The sequence below is a fragment of the Calliphora vicina genome, chromosome 5 (genome assembly GCF_958450345.1).
Source record: "Calliphora vicina chromosome 5, idCalVici1.1, whole genome shotgun sequence".
NCBI lineage: Eukaryota > Metazoa > Arthropoda > Insecta > Diptera > Calliphoridae > Calliphora > Calliphora vicina.
The window spans coordinates 14,514,994-14,537,402 of record NC_088784.1 but is presented as its reverse complement, the minus strand read 5'-3'; the positions used below and the strand labels follow the sequence as shown (position 1 = coordinate 14,537,402).

Here is a 22,409-nt window from a genome sequence, read left to right as displayed (position 1 = left end):
CCAATGAACCATATTGTGCTATAACAAGGCCGAGTTGCCGGCAGGACAAATCTACTTACGGAATTCCTTAGTGAGCAAATAAGGCTAATTGTTTACTGTGACACATGCTAACTAGACGAATATGCATACGGTTCAACGACTACTGTAGAAGCTGTCATAATTAGGAAGAGGAGGAGACTGTACCTCATCTATTCTGTCAACGCTCTCGAAGGAACGTAACATCGGATTCCCATCCCTATCATGTTTGGATGATCCATCAAGTATCTAAGACAAATCGACTTCTTCATCAGAGAATCTGGTTGGTTCACCCCGGACGTATTATAAATACCCTGCTGTTTACCCCTTGGGTAACACAATGGCATCAGTTTTCAATGGGCCCAAGTGAGTTGCTTGACGAGTGGCTGCTCATGGAACCTAAACTAACCTTATCAACAGAGTATTCGTGGAAAATTTCAAAAAGCTTGCTCCTTTTGTTTGGGCTCTATCGTGTTTTCAACAGACAGAAGGACGGACATAGCTCTTAGATTGTAATAAAATCTTACAGGACTCAGTGTATATACACATGACCGGTATTTCAATATGATATGACAAAATGAATATAACCCCATTTTTCTTGATTATACCCACAATCAAGAAATATGGGGTTATATTAGAAACCAATATCTGAATATAGAAGCTACAATTTAACAACACAAAGACCATTTATAGATTGAATGAGCTAGTTTTCAATACACCCAGCGAAAAAATGAACACATCCGTGTACAATTTGACACCATTCGGTGTCAATAGTGTATAAACCCCGTATGTGTACAAATTGTAAACGAACGGTGTCAATTTGACAACGAAAAAATTACACCATTCCGTAGCCGTTTGACACCATTCGTTGTCGATTTGACAACGTTCGTGTACGATTTTATAACAGACCGTTGACAATTTGTCACCGTTTGTGTACGATTTGACAACAAAAATTATCGACTTGATACCGTTTGTGTACGATTAGACACCTGACAATTTTTCCTTTCTATTTTTTTGGTAATTAATATAAATAACAATTTCTTTATTTTTTACATTTTTTTAATACAATACATATAAAACATAAATATAAAATAAATATAAGAACTATAAATTTCCATTTGGACTTGTATGTCGTCACTGGATTTGGTGGTCTTCTCTGCCTGGATCTCCACTGACTTCACTGCCTGGATCTTCATCTGCATCAACACAAATTCGCAATCAAACACAATTACACTTTCTTTTATATTTTGGTTCTTAAACCATTTATTTGCATCACTATTACCCTTTATTATTTATTAAAATATTTTAAATTTTTTAATGTAAATAAAATTAAAACACACTTATGAAAAGCAACTTACGTTGAAATGCGTCGCAAATAATTTAACAACATTGCGTTGTCGATTCGTACGGTGTCGAAAAAAAGTGACATCGTATGGTGTCAAAATGACACCAACCGTTGTCGATTTTGCAACGTCGTTTTTCCCTCAGTGTAGAATAATTCTAAAACATCTATCTCATCTATAGATGCAACATATAGATCCGTAGATTATTTGCATTAATGCAAAGGTTGATTTAAACAGACATGTGGTTATAAAAGTCAAACGGACATTTTTAAATCGATTTTTTTAACTTTATTTACTTTTATATTAAGTATAATATACAAACGAAAAAGTTTGGAAATAACCAATGATTAATGATTTTCATTACTTACCAATTGCGTTAATTTTGCAAACATCTCTAGATCCTCTCGCCGCCTCAATTCAAAGCAAGTTGCTTGTAATATTGATGCCGTCCGATTACACGAAGCCAAAACCTGATCAATGGCCGTAGTTATCAGTAAAGTGTCCCAGTAAAAGTTCACTATACACAAAGTACCAATCAAATTTCCCGTATTATTCGAATGTAAAGTGCTCATTATCACCAATACCGCATGATACAATATTATAATGTTGGTGGTGAAAATTTTCAGCAGCATAAAAAAAGTCACCGTTTTACTAGACTTCAGAACTAAACGTGCCATTTGAAAACATTCCATATGCATTTTATACAAAATTAAATAATAATTCAATAAATCGTTGGCTGGGAACTTTTCATGCTGCAACGCTTCTAGAGAAAGATTGATATAGGAAAATCTTAAATTCATTTGACATAACACCAACATAAATTGTAAATTGGCCGTCAAAAGATAAAGACCTTGCATTGTGTTTAGGGCGACCATAATATAATAGCCCCGGTCAGGATTTTCTTGCATTTCCATATACATAGAGGAAATGGCAAAGGCATGCAAGTGTAACGAAATAAATTTATAAATCATGAGTTTTTTCAAACGTTTCTCTTCCTTCTTGAAAGCATTCTCAATATTACAGCGAATACTTTTTAAGAAATCATGATACTTGTGCAAAAATCTATTATACATGTCACATAAATCCATGACACCTAGTCTTTCCAGCCAAATACTTGTAAGTATTTTTCGGCAGCATAAAAGGTGAAGTCAGCGGTGTTAAGCCCACAAAAGTTAATTGTATACAGGCACTGAAGATGAGATACAGTTTAGTTACTTTGAACTTATGTTTTTGCCAATCATAGACACCCGGTATTATGCCCAATATCAGGCAATAAAAATATATTATTTTGAAAATGCCATTGTATAACAATTCTATTAAATGTAGTGACATTTTGTAATGTAATTTCTTAACTAAATGTTAATAATTATGCTAAAACAGTGGCCTGCATTTTATTTTGATATTTTGTAGAAGATTAATATCTAGTTATTGTTTATTGATTAAACATTAATATTGTAAAAAATAAACTATAACTGCTCTATAATTCATACTAATTTGTTTAATTAGCTTAGAAGCATTAATTGTGTTGTAATTGTAAGTAATATTTTGTTATAATACAGTAATATATACATAGCTAAAAGCTTTTTTGAATTAAATGTTTTAAGACATTTTCTTAAATATATGAAAGCTTTTATATTTATTTTTAAATCGTATTATATTTTTATTATATTTGTTTTTTACAACTGCAAAAGCTTTCTTAATGCTATTCTTATATGGATTTAAATCAGAAATCATGAAAGGTTTTTTATATTCACCTGATTTATCTAATAAAAATAAAAACTTATAATAGTGTTACGAAATTTTACTTGAATTCAAATATAACGATTTTAAGGGCTGATTTAAAAGTAGCATAATGCTTTCAAATAACAGTGCTGTAATAGCAAACTGTAACATATCTGTGGGCATTATCAAATAAAAGCTTTCAGGTGACCATTGATCGTAAGTTGGCAACGCTGTTTGCTGCGACCGTATATTCGAATTCGAGTATTCACTTAAAGAACATTGTAGAAATAGAGCTTTCAAGATGGTAATGCAGTGTTATAAATAGTGGCAGAGGTTGCAGTCGTGAGTGAGTTTATCAAAGACGCTTTTCGAATAAACATCAACTGAGTGCCTTAAAGTGTGTTGTGTTTTTCAAGTAAATTCGTGTACATTATAAATTGTGTCTGTATTTCTGAGAATTTATAAACGTGTATAAAAAACATTGAGTGGCTATTTAATTCTGTGGTTGTTGTACATTTTGAATAAATAAAGAGTTGTTACAATTTTTAAACAAATAAACGGCTTTTATTTGTAATCAAAAGTATCCGGTTTATTTAAAGGAAATAAACCAAACGTTTTGAAAAGGTTAAAACGTAACAATAGCTTTTCTTAATTTCTTTCCCAATTTTGTATTACTTTTGCTTTCCACTTATAAAAGCTTTCAAGTACTAGTTAATTTGGTGTAAAGCTCACAAAAGCTTTTATCTGCGTAAACTAAACTAAATGGTTTTTTATATTTTTTTACATTTTATTAATCTAGCCATAAAACTAAATGCTTATGATAGTCTTTCTTAATTTGTTTTCCTATTTTGTATTACTTTAACTTTCCACTTATAAAAGCTTTTTTATCACTAGTTAATTTGTTGAAAAGATAATAAAGCTTTTTGTTTCATTTTTTCCAAATTTTTTTTTATACAAATTAATTTAAATGTGTGTTTTTTATCCGATTTTGTTCATAAAACTAAAAGCTCATGAAAGCTTTTTTATTATAACCTTCCACCATAGTATGTTGGACCTGCAATGAATCAAAATCGGAAATAATATTTTTTAACCCGTTTTTTTTTTTACCAAAAAAAAAATTTTAAAAACCAAAAATTTTTTTACCCGAATTTTTTTTTTCACAAAAAAAAAATTTTTTTTTTTTTAATATAAAAAATAAAAATTTAAAAAAAATAACAATTCGAAAACATTTTTTCAAAAAAAACCAAAAAAACTTTTGAAAAAAAAAATTTGTTTTCCTAAAAATATTTAAAATTTGTATTTTGAACTATTGAACTTGAAAGGGTATATAAGATTCGGCGAATATAGCTCTCTTACATGTTTTTTCTTCACATTTTATTAATCTGCTTATTTTCTATTACTTTAACTCTCCACTTATAAAAGCTGTTCTATCAATAGTTCCCCTCGGGGTACGGATAAGCATCTTGGTTAGCTCCAGACCTTGGTGTTGTGCTTCGAGGGAAAATATGGAGCGAAACCGGGGCTCCTAGACGCACGGGTCTCATTCCTGGTGAGAATTTAATTCTTTTAAATTCGCAGCTGACTAGAGTCTTATCTAGTAGCTCGGGGATCCTTTTGCCCCAGGACTGCGGTCCTGTAGGATCGTTGGTTTGGTCACTTAGGGTGATGTCGAGCTGGCTGTGGTTTAAACCCAAAATCGCGGGAAGAAGATCGTTGGTTAAAGTACTGATGTTCGGGCTAGTGACGAACTTCGGTGCACCAAATGAATCTTCTGGGTGCTGTTGCCGAGGACAACAGAGCCATTGAAAATAGCAGCTAACTACTAGCGTTTGTGCTCAGGAAATGTGTTGGGATAGTAGCATCCGTGATGTACTGATCGTTGGGCTTGGTTCCTGATCGAGGTCTGAAGTGTGCATTATAGTGGCACACTCTGACTTTTATCGGTCGGGAGCTTTTGAAGTCAGAGATCATCGGACTGGATTACCAGGCCGGATGTTGCTGTTCTGATAATTGTCCAGGACTTGTTAGTTGATTAGCTAGCTATGGATGGCAGGGATTAGATAGCCCGAGCTTTCGAGCAAGGGGTTTATGCAATGATCCGTGCAATCTTTGTGTGAGAATTTGCAAATTGAGCGTTCTTTGGCGAGGCGCTCAATGGCGGTGATAGACGCATGTTTCTATCCGGTGTTGGGAGTACCGTGCGGTTAGGCCCTATGGGTAGGTACGCACGAAAATCTTGAACACAATCAGTTCTATCAATAGTTAATTTTGGGAAAAGCTCTTAAAAGCTTTTCTTAGTTTTTTTTCCACAAACTTGCACTAATTTAATTTGTTAAAAAGTCAAGTCTTTTTTAAAGCTTTTGTTTGTAATTTCCACAATATAATTTTCCGACCCTATAAAGTATATATATTCTGGATCCTTATATATAGCGGAGTCAATTAAGACATGTCCGTCCGTCTGTCTGCCTGTCTTTCTGTCTTACATATACGATTCATACATCAATATCTGCGGAATTCTTCCGAGAAAATCGGTCCACAAATGGCTGAGATATAAGGAAAAAACCAGGACAACATCGATATTTGACCTATTTTTGACCTATATATGAATTACTAAGTCATTAATATAGACAATAGGATATCTAATGATAGATATTTAAAAGACCTTTGCAACGACGTATATATAGGACCATGGTATTGCCATAGTTGGACCTGCAATGGGTCAAAATCGGAAAAAAATATTTTTTAACCCGAATTTTTTTCACCAAAAGTTTTTTTTCGCTAAATTTAAAAAAAAAAAATTTAAAAAACAAAAAAAAATTTTAAATTTAAAAAAAAATATTTTCCAAAAAATCACAAAAAAAATTAATTTTGTTTCCAAAAAATGAAAAAAAAAACTTTAGAAAAATTAAATTTTGTTTACCTAATAATATTTAAAATTTTTATTTTGAAGTATAATTTTGTGTATAAGATTCGGCACAGCCGAATATAGCTCTCTTACTTGATTTTTACTGACTTTATATTAATTCAGTTTATTGTAGAAAAATATATTAATTCCTTATCATTATTGGATCATTTAGTTCATATGACTAAAAGCTAATGTTTTTTAATGCTTTTCTAAGCATTTTCGCAATTTCTTTAAAATTATCTTATCAACTCATAAAAACTTTTTTATTTCTACCAATTTATTAAATTTGCTTAGAATACGTAAAATACAGAATAAATATTTCTTATTTCCATGAAATAGAAAAAATTAAAGCTTTTTTTACATTACTGCCTACAAAATTTTATACCATCTGGGAGGAAACTTATGAAAGCTTTTTTATTTTCTTTATTTTTTATTAAATTTTGTTAAAACTTTTTTGAATTAGCTTCGTAATATTAAAAGCTCTAGAACGGTTTTCTTATTTTGTTGCCAACTTTTCGCTAATTTTTGTTAAGAATATTTTAAACTCAGTAATCTTATTTTAATTGCTTATTAAGGTTCATGAGAGCAACATTTTTGAGAAAGCTTTTTGTAAATTTTCCCTTAATTGTTAATATTTTTTTCCACAATTTTAAAATTCACAAAATCCTTAATATTTCTACTAAATTTAGTTCTTAAAACTAAAAGCTTATTAAATCCTTAGTATTTCCACTTAATTTGCTACATAAAACTAAAAGCTCTTGAAAGCTTTATTTAATTTCTGCTCATTCAGTTTTATTTTCAGTAAATTTCACACTTGCAAAAGCTTTTAAATATAATTGTTAGCAACTTAAGAGATTTTGCATGATTTACTTACCCTTTTCTTCTATATAACAGCAAAGTAATTGAATTAAAAACAATTTATTTAATACATTTTCAGGTATTTATTTTTTTATTATTTTCCATTTTCAATGTTTTTTTGTTTGTTTTTGTCTCTAAATGCATACAATCTTACATTTACATAATATTTCATTTATTTACTAGTATAATGTTTACATAGCTACACTTTTTTCTCCTTTTAAAAACTAAGTGTACAATACAATACAATCTATTTCTATTTATTTTTAATTTATTATTTATTATTTTTTGTTGTCATTCTTCTTTAAATTGAAGAGGTTTTTCTTTTTACATACATACCAGTATTGTTTCTGTGTTTTTGTGAGATTCTATTTTTCTTCTCAATTTTTCTTATGGGGTTTTTTTCTTTGTTTTTCTTTAGAATTTGTTTATTATTATTTATTTTCCATAAAAACTATTTATTAAAATATTTTCTTTTTATTATTTATTTGTTTTTCATTTATTTTGTGCAAAAAATATGGCATTTTCTTTAAATTTTGTTACTATTTCTTTTATTTAAATATTTTTTTATAATTCCTTGTTAAATATTTGTTTTTTATTATTTATTTATTATTATTCTTATTATTTTTGTGTTTTACAATTCACTTTGTCAAAAGTTTAAATTTTTCTTAATGTCTTTGTGTGTGTTTTAATTGTTACCAAAACATTTAGAATTTTTTAATTTAAAGTTAAATAGAGAGAAAGAGGGAACTTAATTGTAAGGGAAGCTTTTTCGTTTAAGCTTTATATTTGTGAGTGTCATAATATGTGAACTAAATACTAAATCTAACTTTTTAAAAGTTACGTTTGTTTTTGCTTCTTAAATTGTGTCAGAGTGTATATTTTTTATTAACTTGAACAGCGGGGAAGTATATTTTGGAGTTAAAATTAAATATTAGTGGCATGTAATTAAAATAAGCTTGAAAGTTTAATACCAGGATTCAGTTCATATTGGAGCAATTGCGAAATAAATTGAACATTTAAGGATTTATTTTATAAACAAATTAAAGTCTTTAAAAAACACAATTACAGAAAGGTAGTAGAAAAATTAGTTTTTTTTCAAATTTTCTAAATATGATTACAATTTAAATAACATTAAAATTAGAAGCCTTAAAAGATACATTTTTAAAATTTTGCCTACAATTTCACTACCATTTAATTGGTACTTTTTTCAAAAATGTTTACAAAATTAAGAAAATATTTCAGAATGAATAACTAGTTTAATATATTGGGAAAAGTAAAAAAAATAATATAAAAAATAGTAGTAAAAGAGTACATTTTTACAAATTTTAGCAAATAACAAAATTATTATTATTTTTAACCTAAATAAATAATTTGTTTAATATATTGTGAAAAAATATCATCAAATATGACATTTTTAAATATTTTCCAAAAAAAAATAGTAGTAGAAAAAGAAATTTCAATATTATTTTTACCCCACAAATATACGAAAATCCCTAATTTAAAATAGTAGTAAAAAAGTACTTTTTTGAAAAATTTTAATTTTTGGCAAAATATGTAGAAATTATAGAAAACTATAACAAAATATGACGTTTTCTCCATATTTTGCAGAAAAACTACTAAAAATTATTATATAAAAATAGTAGTAGAAAAAATACTTTAACAAATTAAATTTATTTTATTGAAAAATAACCACAATAAATAGTTTGTTTAATATGTTGTGAAAAATTAATAAAATCTTTAATTTAAAAATAGTAGTATTTTAAAAAAAAATCAAAATTTTTTCAAAATATTTAAAAAAAAAATTTTTAAAACTGTAACAATATTGAATTTGCAGGACTTTTTCAAAAATTATAAAAATTCTTAACAAAAAAAAATTAATTTTGTATTTTTTTTTAACTTTTTGATAAATTTGTTTTACTGAAAATTGATCAAAATAAATAATTAGTTTGAAAAAAATTAATATCTTTAATTTAAAATGGTAGTATTTTTTAAAAATATTAAAGTTTTTGCAAAAATAATGTAAATATTATAGGAATATAACATTTTTCAATATTTTGAAGAAAAACTACTAAAAAATAATTATATAAAATTAGTAGTAAAAAAAGTACGTTTATAAAATTTTAATTGAACAACACCAGAATAAATAATTTATTAATAATATATTTTAAGAAAATAAAAATATCTTTAATTTTAAAATAGTAGTAGCTTATAAAAAGATTTAATTTAAAAATAGTAGTATATTTTAAAAAATTTTGACCTTTTGCAAAAATAATTAAGAAAAACTGTAACAAATTCTGCAGTTTTTGTAAATATTTTTCTAAAAATTAGTAAAAAAACAAGTAAGAGTGCTATATTCGGCTGTGCCGAATCTTATATACCCTTCACCAAATTATACTTCAAAATTTTAAATATTTTAGGTAAACAAAATTTAATTTTTTTCCAGTTGTTTTTTTCATTTTTTGGAAAAAAATTTTTTTTCGATTATTTAAAATTTTTAAATTTTTTTAAATTTAAATTTTTTTTTTTTTAAATTTAAAATTTTTTTTTTTTTGAAAAAAAAATTCGGTTTAAAATTTTTTTTCCGATTTTAACCCATTGTAGGTCCAACTTACTATGGTCTTATATATGTCGTTGCAAATGTCTTTCAAATATCTATCATTAGATATCCATATTGTCTATATTAATGTCTTAGTAATCCAGATATAGGTCAAAAATAGGTCAAAAATCGAGGTTGTCTTGGTTTTTTCCTCATATCTCAGCCATTTGTGGACCGATTTTGCTGATTTTAAATAGCAAAATTCTCGAAAGCATGTCTGACAGAATTGTTGAAGATTTGGATCCCGAAGATATCTGGGGTCTTCAGAAAATTGATTTTAACAGACGGACATGGCTTAATCGACTCCGCTATCTATAAGGATCCAGAATATATATACTTTATAGGGTCGGAAATGAAAATTACAAACGGAATGACAAACTTATATATACCCTTCTCACGAAGGTGAAGGGTATATATGAGTGAAAATTCTCAAGATTCTACAATTTGTTTGCTAGAAATGTACCAGAATATATAATTCGTTTAATATAAAAACTGTGAAAAATTAATAAATTTAATTTCAAAATTGTAGGCAAAAAGTGCTTTTTTAAAATTCGAATTTTTTGAAAATATGTAAAAAAATATGAAATTGTAAAAACTATTTAGCAGAGTAAAAATAATGAAAAACTAACATTTAAAAAAGTATTACAAAAAGTACTTTTTAAAAATTTGGAAAAATACTCAAGATTCGCTTATTTCAAAAAGTACTGAAAATATTACTTTTTCAGAAAGCATAAAATTCGTGAAAATTTAATTAATAATTTAATTTTCTTCATACTTATCGGATTTTTATTACATTTGGTACTAAAAACTTAGAAATTTCCAAATAGTACTAAAATACTACTTTTTGCAAAAACATCCAAATTATGAAAATGTAATACACATTTTTATATGTTTAAACTCAAATCAGGCTTATGTTGAATTTGAAAACAGTTTTTAACCATTTTACTATATTTTGGCAAAAAAAAGTCATTATAATTAAGAAGTACTGAAAATACTACTATTTTTAAAACGAATCTAAATTATCAAAAACAAACCACATCAGAATAAGTTTAGTCACTTAAAACTTTTTTTTAGCATAAAGTACTTTTTTGAAAAAGTACTATTTAAAAACTACAACTAAATTTTATAAAAATATCAGTATTTTGCAGAGAAAAAATAATAAAAAAGTATTACAAAAAGTACTTTTTAAAAATTTGGAAAAACACACAAGATTCGCTTATTTCAAAAAGTACTTAAAATATTACTTTTTTAGAAAGCATAAAATTTGTAAAAATTTAATTAATAATTTAATTTTCTTCATACTTATCGGATTTTTATTATATATTTGGTACTAAAATACTACTTTTTGCAAAAACATTCAAATTGTCAAAATTTAATACACATTTTTACATGTTTAAACTCAAATCAGGCTTATCTCATTTTTATTACATTTGATACTAAGAAGTTGAATTTGAAAAAAGTACTATAAATATGTACTATGTTTTGAAAAAACATTAAATTCGTCAAAATTTATTTCAAATTGTTACTTTTTAAACTCAATTTATTATTACATTTAGTACTAAAAGGTAATAAATAAAAAAATCTTTTTTCAAATTCTAAAAAATCTTTAAAAAATCTCATGAGTATTTAATTTTTTTATTTCCATTCATGCTTTGTTATATTTGGCACAAAAAATTTAAAAACTTAAAAAAATAATAAAAATACTACTATTTACTACCAAATTAAATCATCCGAAATCAATAAATATTAAAAGTATTTTCAGATTTAAAAAATTTTTGAAATGACTTTTTGAAAAAATTTACTTTTTTGAAATAGTACTATTTAAAAAAATTATCAAAATTCTGCAAAATCTTGTAATATTTTTTATATTTTCATATTAGGTAATTAAAATTAAATAATCCTAATCGTTTTCTTGTCTAAAATAGGCAAATTACAATTATTTTCAAAAAGTACTTAAAATACTACTTTTTTAAAAAAAACTTTGAAAATTCTAAAAAATCAATGTAAATTTTCAGTATAAATATGTATAGTATATTTTTAAATGTTTTGTTACTTAAATTCACCAATATACACTTATTTTGCAAAAAGTATTAAAATACTACCTTTTTAAAAAATCTCAAAATCTTAAAAAAAATACATATAACTGCTTAATTTTTTTAGTTACAATCATATTTTATTATATTTTTGCAAAAAAAGGTCAAAAGTCAAAGATACCGAAAATACTACTATTTTTAAAACGAATCTAAATTATTAAAAACAATTCACATCAGAATAAGTTTAGTTACTTAAAACATTTTTTTAGCATAAAGTACTTTTTTAAAAAAGTACTATTTAAAAACTAAAACTAAATTTTATAAAAATATCAGTATTTTCATATTCAGTAATTTAAGTTACTGATTATGAAACATTTATTTTATCCTAAAATAGGTAATTTACGCTTTTTTTCAAAAAGTACTTAAAATACTACTTTTTTAAAAAACCATAGAAATGTTGTAAAATCCATCCAAATGTTCACTATTTTGAAATTTTAACCATTTTATTATATTTTGCAAAAAAAAAATCATAATAATAAAAAAGTACTGAAAATACTACTATTTTCAAAACGAATCTTAATTACTAAAAACAATCCACATCAGAATAAGTTTAGTAACTTAGAACTTTTTTTTAGCATAAAGTACTTTTTTGAAAAAAAGTACTATTTAAAAACTACAACAAAATTTTGAAATATTATATTTAAATATCAGCATTTAAGTTACAGTAATTTAAGTTACTGATTATGATACATTTATTTCATCCTAAAATAGGTAAATTACGCTTTTTTCAAAAAGTACTTAAAATACTACTTTTTTAAAAAACCATAGAAATGTTGTAAAATCCTTCCAAATGTTCACTATTTTGAAATTTTAAACATTTTATTATATTTTGGCAAAAAAATAAAAAGTACTTAAAATACTACTTTTTTAAAAAAATCTTGCAAAATCCATTTAAATATTTATTATTTTGAAATTTAAAACATTTTTAAGAAATTCAAATATGTTTTTGTTAATTAAAAGTACCAAATTACACTTTTTTTTAAAAAAAAAGAAAAAAATACTACTTTTTTAAAAACTTAAAATTTAAAAAAAAAATTATTAATTAATTTCATATGCCATGTCTATTAAATTATTTCCTTAAATCGGCTGTTTTTTTGTTGAATTTTAAAAAAAATATTTAAAATTGCTTAGGTGTGCCTACAGTTTTTTGTCTATTGCATTTGGTTTTAGCTAGAATTTAAATAAATTGTGTACAAGTGTTGGTGTTTGTGATTTTGTTGTTTATATTTCTATACTAAAATTTAAATTAAAACCCAAGATTTTTTTTGTATACTATTCACTAAATAACTTTTGTTTTGAGAAAATGTTCAACAAATTCGTGTGTATATGTTTCCAAGTGTTTTTTCTATTTTCTATTTGTTGTTTTCCACTTTTAATAATTTACGGAAGCATCCTTGTGTTTAGAACCTCTACACATGAGTCGTAAAATTAAAATGATTAAGACAATTATCGCCAGCGAGATGGTGGCGAAAAAGGTAATCTCTGCATATGATAATTTGCGGGTGTAAGCTTTCATACAAATCAAGGAGGATTCATCATCTAAAATGGCATTCATTAAGTGTTCTTTGTCTTTGTGTTCGTGCCACAAATCAAATTGCTCTAGATTCCATTGTATGTGTTGGGTTAAGTCTTCTAAGGAGGAGGTGTGAGAGACATTGGGACAATTCTGTATGCCATCGCATACCAGGTGGCGGGGTAGGCATATGTGAGAATTGCCAGGACACTTGAAGCTGCAGTCATTGTCCTGCAGTAAAGAGGCCGCCAAACTGCCATCTGGATTGCGGGGTAAATGGAATAGTTCAGTCCATACCAGGCGAAAGATATTCTTGCCCGGCTGGCCATCTCCTGTGTATTGTATGAGTACGGGTAAAGGCTCTTGATCGGTTCCCAATGCTCCCAAATCGGCAGTGGAAAGTATGGGTAAGTCGCGTGCTAAAGACACATTCTCCGGACAGATGATGAAACGAGGCTCTAGCCTGCCAGCCAGATAGACTTCTATTTTAGCACTGTCACAGGTACGATCTCCAAAGCGGGCCTTTTCCAAATTAAGCCATAAATCTCTTTGCGAGGCCACTTTCAATTCCCAAATGCATTTCTCGCGCCTGTAATGATGTTCTGGCTGGGCTCCCATGGGTCCTGTAACCAAAGCCAAGGCTTTCTTGAAAGGATACACCAGTTCGCCATCGGGTGAGGGCCCTAAAGTAATGGGTCCACACAAGGGACCATGGGCAAACTCATAGGAGGCTTCAAACAAAGGATTGGGATTCTTAAAATACGAGGTTATGGCATGTTGTCCCTGCACTATCATTTCCAAATTCATTTGATCGGCCGACGAGATAACCCTTACAGGCCGTGGTATATTGTCACAGAAACAGGCCAAATTATTTTGAAACTTTTCTCTCTCCTCCCAAATAACCAGCTTATCAACTCTCTCCTCATGACATCTAGTGCAGGCATTATTGTTGTAGGGCAATTCCTTAAACATCACCGAGTTCACCTCAATAACGGCACGGGCATAAAGTCTACGATCGGTAACAAATTTATATTGACAGCGGACATCCGAACCCCCGGTGCGCTTGAATATTAAAGAGTTCATGGGCGAACGTATTTTACCGCCCGGGTGTTTCCAGGCATACATGACCTCATCACACAAGGTATTGGGTACTGGATCGCCAAAGCGAGTGTTATTGAAGAAATCATAGTGGGCCCAGTAATACAAAGAGCTGCCACTATAAGAACCAGTTTTCGATTCAAATTGTACAAACAGCGACTGGCTGGTGCTGACAAAGTCCACTTTCTCCATGGGCCGGGAAAAGGTATCACAGAAGGTTTTGATAATGCGTGCCGGATCAGCATGATCGCTATCGTAAATGGTCAGAGACTCACCACAGTCTCCATCGTATTTGAGTATGGGCGATTCTATGCGGTTGATGCGAAAACTGTAAAGAAAAAAAGAAAAATTATGTTTAAATAAAAATCTTATTTAAAACAAAACCTAAAATATGTTTCTACTAATCTAATCATATAAATACGTTGTAGTTTTTTTTAGGGATTTATTTTTGCACCTCAAAAAAAACCTCAAACATGTATTACCACATTCTCGTTTATAACAAAAATTGAAATGAATCCCAGCCTAACAAAACTGGCAGAGAGCCAACATAATTCCCAACCAAAAAACTAAGTAAAAAAAAATGTTAGAAAAACGTATCCTTTTTACTGTAATAGTAAACTGGAAAATATAATCTCATCCTTTGCTTATTTAACACTCATCCTGGTTACAACAAGAAAGCAAAAGCCCTAAAACTCAAAAAAGGAAAACAAACCTAAACCAAACAAACCCAAGTGACACAGTAAAAATAACAGGGAAATTGTATTGCCAACAGGGGCGGGTTTAAAGAGTAAAAGTAATAAATAGCAAGGACCGTAGATAACGGTTATCTAGATAATTTGAAATCAAAAACTTTCTAACAAAAAATCCTTAACAAAAAACTCATTTGAAGAGTTTTATTTTTCAAGTCAGAAAAAAATCTCATTGGAGGAGTGGTATTTTTCCCATCAGAAAATAAAAATCTTTTCGTTTATTTTCTACTTTTCTCGTCAAAAAAAAACTCTATTTTTCCGTCATAAAATAAAACTCATTTGAGGAATTTTCTTTTTTTCCGCATGAAAAAAATATTTTTCCCGTCAGAAAAAGATCTCATTTGAGGAGTTTTATTTTTTCCGTCTAAAATAACAGTCTTTTGAGGAGTTTTATTTTTTTCGTCAGAAAATAAAACTCTTTTCGTTTATTTTCTACTTTTCCCGTCAGAAAAAAATACTCATTTGAGGAGCTTTATTAAATAATAAAGTCAGAAAAAAATATTTTTCCCGTCAGAAAAAAATCTCATTTGAGGAGTTTTATTTTTTCCGTCTAAAATAAAAGTCATTTGAGGAGCTGTATTTTTTTAGTCAGAAAATAAAACTCTTTTCGTTTATTTTCTACTTTTCCCATCAGGACAAAATCTCATTTGCGGAGTTTTATTTTTTCCGTTAGAAAAAAAAATCTCATTTGAGGAGTTTTATTTTTCCCGTCATAAAATAAAACTCATTTGAGGAGTTTTATTTTTTCCGTCAGAAAATAAAACTCTTTTCGATTATTTTCTACTTTTCCCGTCAGAAAAAAAAAATCATTTGAGGAGCTTTATTTTTCCGCCCTAAAATAAAACTCATTTGAGGAGTTTTATTTTTCCCGTCATAAAATAAAACTCATTTGAGGAGTTTTATTTTTTCCGCCAGAAAATAAAACTCTTTTCCTATATTTTCTACCTTTTTCAATATCTTTCTTTACTGAGTCTATCTGATATTATGTTTGTAGTAATTTATTTGTTTAAAAAAAAAACAACAATTTCATAATATTAATCAAACAATAACAAATTAAAATTCCACTTTTAATGACAATTTATAAAATTGCAATGCAAGAGTCTTTAAAAATTGTAATGATCTGAACAGCGGCAGGTACGCTTTAGGTGTCTATTTACTTAAAGTGAGTTTTATTTTCTGGCGGCAAAAATAAAACTCCTCTAAAGAGTTTTTTTTATGACGGCAAAACTGAAGCTTCTCAATGAGTTTCTTTTCTGATGGGAAAAGTAGAAAATAAACGAAAAGAGTTTTATTTTCTGACGGGAAAAATAAAACTCCTCAAATGAAAAAATAAAACTCCTCAAATGAGATTTTTTCTGACGGCAAAAATAAAACTCCTCTAAAGAGTTTTTTTATGACGGCTATTTAAAACTCCTTTTTTAAGAGTTTCATGCGAACTTTTATTTTTACGTTGAATAATAACTGTTTTAGATGGATTTTTATGTTTAAAGTAACAAAATAACTGTTATAAAATAACTTTTTTGATATCACTTATAACCGTTACGGTCCTTGATAAATATAAATCTGAAACTGAAGTCTATGGGACTTTGACAGAATAATCTAAAGTTTAAAATAAATCTATAAACTAGTCTATTTGCTGCCCTATTGTCTAGCTTAATATCTAGTCTATTGTCTGATATATTGTCTAATCTGTTTTCTAGTCTATTGTCTAGTCTATTATTTAGTCTATTGTCTAGTCCAATATCCAATTTTCTAGCCTATTTTCTGGTCTATTGTCTAGTCTAAACTAGTCTATTTTCTGGTTTATTATCTAGTCTATTGTCTAGTCTAATCTAGTCTATTATCTGGTCTGTTTTCTAGTCTACTGTCTAGTCTATTGTCTAGTCTATTGTCTAGTCTATTGTCTAGTCTATTGTCTAGTCTATTGTCTAGTCTATTGTCTAGTCTATTGTCTAGTCTATTGTCTAGTCTGTTTTCTAGTCTATTGTCTAGTCTATTGTCTTTTCTATTATCTAATCTGTTTTCTAGTCTATTGTCTAGTCTGTTTTATAGTATATTGTCTAGTTTATTGTCTAGTCAATTGTCTAGTCTACCTAGTCATTGTCTAGTCTATTGTCTAGTCTGTTTTCTAATCTATTGTCTAGACTATTGTCTAGTCAATTGTCTAGTCTACCTAGTCATTGTCTAGTCTATTGTCTAGTCTATTGTCTAGTCTATTGTCTAGTCTATTGTCTAGTCTATTGTCTAGTCTATTGTCTAGTCTATTGTCTAGTCTATTGTCTAGTCTATTTTATAGTCTATTGTCTAGTCTAATCTAGTCTATTGTCTAGTCTGTTTTCTAGTCTATTGTCTAGACTATTGTCTAGGGTATTGTCTAGTCTATTGTCTTTTCTATTATCTAATCTGTTTTCTAGTCTATTGTCTAGTATGTTTTATAGTCTATTGCCTAGTCTATTTTCTAGTCTGTTTTATAGTCTATTGTCTAGTCTAATCTAGTCTATTGTCTAGTCTGTTTTCTAGTCTATTGTCTAGTCTATTGTCTTTTCTATTATCTAATCTGTTTTCTAGTCTATTGTCTAGTCTGTTTTATAGTCTATTGTCTAGTCTATTTTCTAGTCTGTTTTATAGTCTATTGTCTAGTCCAATCTAGTCTATTGTCTAGTCTGTTTTTTAGTCTATTGTCTAGTCTGTTTTATAGTATATTGTCTAGTTTATTGTCTATTCAATTGTCTAGTCTACCTAGTCATTGTCTAGTCTATTGTCTAGTCTGTTTTCTAATCTATTGTCTAGACTATTGTCTAGTCTATTGTCTAGTCAATTGTCTAGTCTACCTAGTCATTGTCTAGTCTATTGTCTAGTCTATTGTCTAGTCTATTGTCTAGTCTATTGTCTAGTCTATTGTCTAGTCTATTGTCTAGTCTATTATCTAGTCTATTGTCTAGTCTATTGTCTAGTCTATTGTCTAGTCTATTGTCTAGTCTATTGTCTAGTCTATTTTATAGTCTATTGTCTAGTCTAATCTAGTCTATTGTCTAGTCTGTTTTCTAGTCTATTGTCTAGACTATTGTCTAGGGTATTGTCTAGTCTATTGTCTTTTCTATTATCTAATCTGTTTTCTAGTCTATTGTCTAGTATGTTTTATAGTCTATTGCCTAGTCTATTTTCTAGTCTGTTTTATAGTCTATTGTCTAGTCTAATCTAGTCTATTGTCTAGTCTGTTTTTTAGTCTATTGTCTAGTCTGTTTTATAGTATATTGTCTAGTCTATTATCTAGTCAATTGTCTAGTCTACCTAGTCATTGTCTAGTCTATTGTTTAGTATATTGTCTAGTCTAACCTAGTCTAATATCTGGTCTATTATCTAATCTAAACTAGTCTATTAGCTAGTCTAATGTCTAGTCTAAACTAGTCTATTATCTAGTATACTGTCTAGTCTATTGACAAGTCTATTTTCTAATCTATTATTTAGTCTATAGTCTCTAGTCTATTCTTGAGTCTACTCCAAAGTATATTCTAAAGTTATTTTCTATTTCTAATTTTCTTTCTCCCCTTCTTAATCCTTCATACATCCCTGCCTTTATGTGTTTGTGTTTTATGTAAGTGTTACAAACAAATAACGAATAACAACTGCAGCTCTGAAAAAAAAAATATGAAATGGATTTTTTTTAGCAAATAGTATTTCCCCCAAAAAATTACACAACTCTTAAGCTTCCTTCATTCACATCGTTATGATGCTAAGCTTTCAGGTGATAACATACAACATAAATACTTACATACCTATTGGAAATTTGTATGAAGAGTCATAAATTTGCTAAAGTAATTTTGAAATGAAAATCACATTTTTATATATTAGATAAATCAAATACTTGGATTAAGTATGCTTCACTATGATTTATATATTACAATATCTAAACAAAAATATAACTACATTAAATATAACTACAATGAAATATATCTACATAAACCCCTATAATTGCAGATATAATTGGGCTACATAAATACCTAAAATTGAAATTATAATAGGATTTCTATAAGGCCTACGATTGAAGCAGGAAAAGGACGACATAAAGATCTGCAATTGACGTTAGTATAGGATTGCAAATAAGACTTCCATAAAGCCTACAATTGAAGCTAGAAAAGGACTACGATCAAATCTAAAATAGGACTTACTCAAAAAATACGAATGAAACTAGGAAGGATTATATAAAAACCTATGAATAAAGTTAATATCTAAAGCTAGAAAACTCCTACATAAGTGCCTACAATTGTAGCTTATATAGGATTGCAAAAGGACCTACAATCGAAGCTAGAATTAGGACTTTTGTTTTTCAAAATAATTACCATTGAAGGTAATATTTGAGTTCAAAATGAACTACGATAGAAGCTAAAATTTATGTTCAAAATGAATTACGATTGAAGTTAATATTTGTGTTTCAAAAGAACTACGATAGAAATAACTAGATTGAAGCTTAATAAAAATAAAATTTGACCTTTAAAAGAACAACCATCGAAGCTGAAATTCGAATTGATGAAGCACTACGATTGAAGCTAAAATTAAAATTAAACAAGTAAGATAGATGTAGTCGGCTGTACAGAATCTGTTTGGGAAAAAATTTCATATATACATATAGAGTAATATTTAAAATTAAGAAAACCGGTCCTCAAATGTCTGAGATATGCAAAAAACTAAAACGAACCCAAAATTAAAAAAAAAGTTCACGAAAAATATTTTCAACAAAATTAAAAAACAAATTGCTTTTTCGTTTTCTCTCCTTTTTTCACCAAATTTATTTCCACCAACAATTTTTTTTTACGAAATTTTTTTTTTCTATCCAAAAGAAATCAATCCTATTTTTCCACCAAAAATTGTTTTTAATATTTTTCTTAAAATCTTTTTATTTATACCCTTCATCAAGAGTGGCAAGTTTATCATTCCGTTTGTAATTCTATATTTTTCATTTGTTTCCCCACAAAATACATATTATAGATCGTTATATATAGCCATGTCCGTGTCTCCGTTTGTATGTTGAAATCAACTTTCCGTAGCCATCCAAATAACTTACATACATGATTCATACATCTATAATCTGGTATAGACCAGGTTCGGTTGCTATTTAAAATCGGCCAAAAATGGCTAAAATATAAGAAAAAAACCAGGACAACCTCGATTTTTTACCTACTTTTGATCTATGTAAATATGGATTACTAAGTCATTAATATCGACAATATGAATAATGGTAGATATTTCAAAGAACTTTGCAACGACGTATATAACGCCATAGTGAGTCGGACCTACAATGGGACAAAATCGGGAAAGAATACAACTTTAAGAAAAACATCAAAAAAAATTGTGAAAAACAAGTAAGAGAGTTATATTCGGCTGTTCCGAGTTTATATAGCCTTTACCAAATTATACACAGAAAAAACTATTTCTTAAACCATTCCAATTCAAATATATATCACATATTGAACTGGTTTCAATTATTTTATAATTGAATCAAGTATTCATGTGCTCAAAAACAAAATTTTCTGATATTTTCTATTGAATTTTGAGTTTTGAATTTGATAATTTCGACAATTGAATATACAATTTTCGTTATTGGTTGAACCTTAAATACAAAAGTTATTGAATAATTGAAAACACATTTTTGTTATTTTTTGTGTTTTCAATTACGAAAATTATCTATTCAATAACTTCTGTATTTAAAGTTCAACCAATAACGAAAATTGTATATTCAATTGTCGAAATTATCAAATTCAAAACACAAAATTCAATAGAAAATATCAGAAAATTTTGTTTTTAAGCACATGAATACTTGATTCAATTATGAAATAATTGAAACCAGTTCAATATGTGATAAATGTTTGAATTGAAATATAATTTTTTCTGTGTACTTTAAAATAAGAATTTTAAATATTTTTAGATAAACAAAATAATTTTTATCATAGTAAGAATTGTGCAAAATTTCCCAATTATTGATAAATTCACTGACATTTATTGTTGGGGGATAAGCTAGTTCCTATGCGCATTTCACTGGTTGCTTAGGCCAGATAATCAGGAAACCTTTTCCCAAAAAGGCTTTAGAAAAACTAAAGATATTATACAAATAAAACTATAGAGTATTTGAGAATTACAGACACTAAAGCTTTATTTGTAAAAATATCAAAGCTTAAACAAAACTCTAACAATAAACAGTGAGTTTATCTTTTCTTTTTTTTTAAATTTAAAAAAAAAACAAATTTTCGAAACTTTTTCAAAATTTAAAAAAAAAAATTGAAATTTTATTCTAATTTTTTAAAATTTTTTATTAGTGATCAAAATTATTGAGAAAAGAATTTTGTTATTAAAAAAAAATTCGGGTTAAAAAATATTTGTCCAGATTTTGACCCACGGTGGTAAATTCCGGCCAAAAATATTTTTTTTTTTTGATTTTTTTAATTTTTATAAAATTTTGATGGTAAAGTTTTTCTAACACTTCATAATATACAAAATCATTTTTATTTTGGCTATAAAGTAACTAAATGGTTATTTATAGTGCTGTAAAGCCAAAGGTTTTTTCTTGTCATTTTAATATTAGAAAAATATGATTTTTTTACTTTTGAATCGAAGTAGCCTGTGCTTATTCCTTAACGTTTTTTTATTTTTGCTAATTAGCACATGTTTTTATAGAACAGTTAGCAGATAACCATTCCACGTAGTTGTTAGGGAGTTTTTGCGTGTTCTTTTTATATAAAAGTGAAGTGATTAGGAACTAGTTTTAAATCTATAGAAACTAAATTAAAAAAAAGTTTGAAAGGCCACAAATTAAAAGGGACTATTAGAGGTTAAGTGTAAATTACATCTAATAATGTAAAGTATCAAGAGTAAGTGCTTTGCTATTCTAATAACCAGAACGATTTCAGTGCCTTCATATTTTACACATTTTTTTTCGGTATTTTTTTGTTCAATTTCAAAAATTATGTAAGTTTGAGAGTTATTTACGTCTATGCTGATTTGCCCAAATCATGTATTTGTATCTCGACATTTTTTCAATGGATCATTTATGTTATTTTTAATTATAAACCTAATTGAAGCCATTTACAAAAATAACATACTTTTATCGATACTTTTATAACGTCAATGTTTATTTGGCCAACTCCTATATGCAATTAATAATATTTTTTTCGATGGATCAAGTGTGTTTTTCTTAAATGTACACCAGTTATGTTATTACATGAATAACATAACTTTTTCGATAAGTCCGATAATGTATTCCAAAATTTGTAAGACCATTTTTTAAATCACTTATGCTATTCTTCATTTTTGGACTAAATTTCAGGCATTAGATGAATAACCTAATTTTTTCGATACTTTTAAAACGTCCATGATTGTTTTGCCAAACCCAGTATATGAAATCCGAAATTTGAATGTCCAATTTTTTTTTTTCGATCACATATTTTATTCTTTATTTTTGGACTAAATTTCAGCCACTTACATGCAATTTTTTTGATACTTTTAGAAAGTCCATGCTTTTTTGG

The 22,409-nt window shown here is 27.7% G+C and overlaps 2 protein-coding genes across 2 annotated transcripts in view; both read right to left on the bottom strand.

Moving 5' to 3' along the window:
• Positions 1-1,705: 1,705 nt before the first annotated feature.
• Positions 1,706-2,446, bottom strand: LOC135959956 (putative gustatory receptor 58a). Its single transcript, XM_065511110.1, has one exon. The coding sequence runs from the start codon at positions 2,444-2,446 to the stop codon at positions 1,706-1,708; it is 741 nt and encodes a 246-aa protein (XP_065367182.1).
• Positions 2,447-12,694: 10,248 nt separating this feature from the next.
• Positions 12,695-22,409, bottom strand: part of LOC135960448 (uncharacterized) — a 249,771-nt gene continuing 240,056 nt past the window's right edge. The window contains exon 8 of the mRNA XM_065511741.1: positions 12,695-14,471. Within this exon, the coding sequence (XP_065367813.1) occupies positions 12,905-14,471 (1,567 nt within the window). The 3' untranslated portion in view covers positions 12,695-12,904. The remainder of the gene's footprint in view (positions 14,472-22,409) is intronic.

Coding starts and splice junctions, on each gene's coding strand:
- LOC135959956 (XM_065511110.1), bottom strand. CDS start 2,446: ATGGATTTATGTGACATGTATAATAGATTTTTGCACAAGTATCATGAT.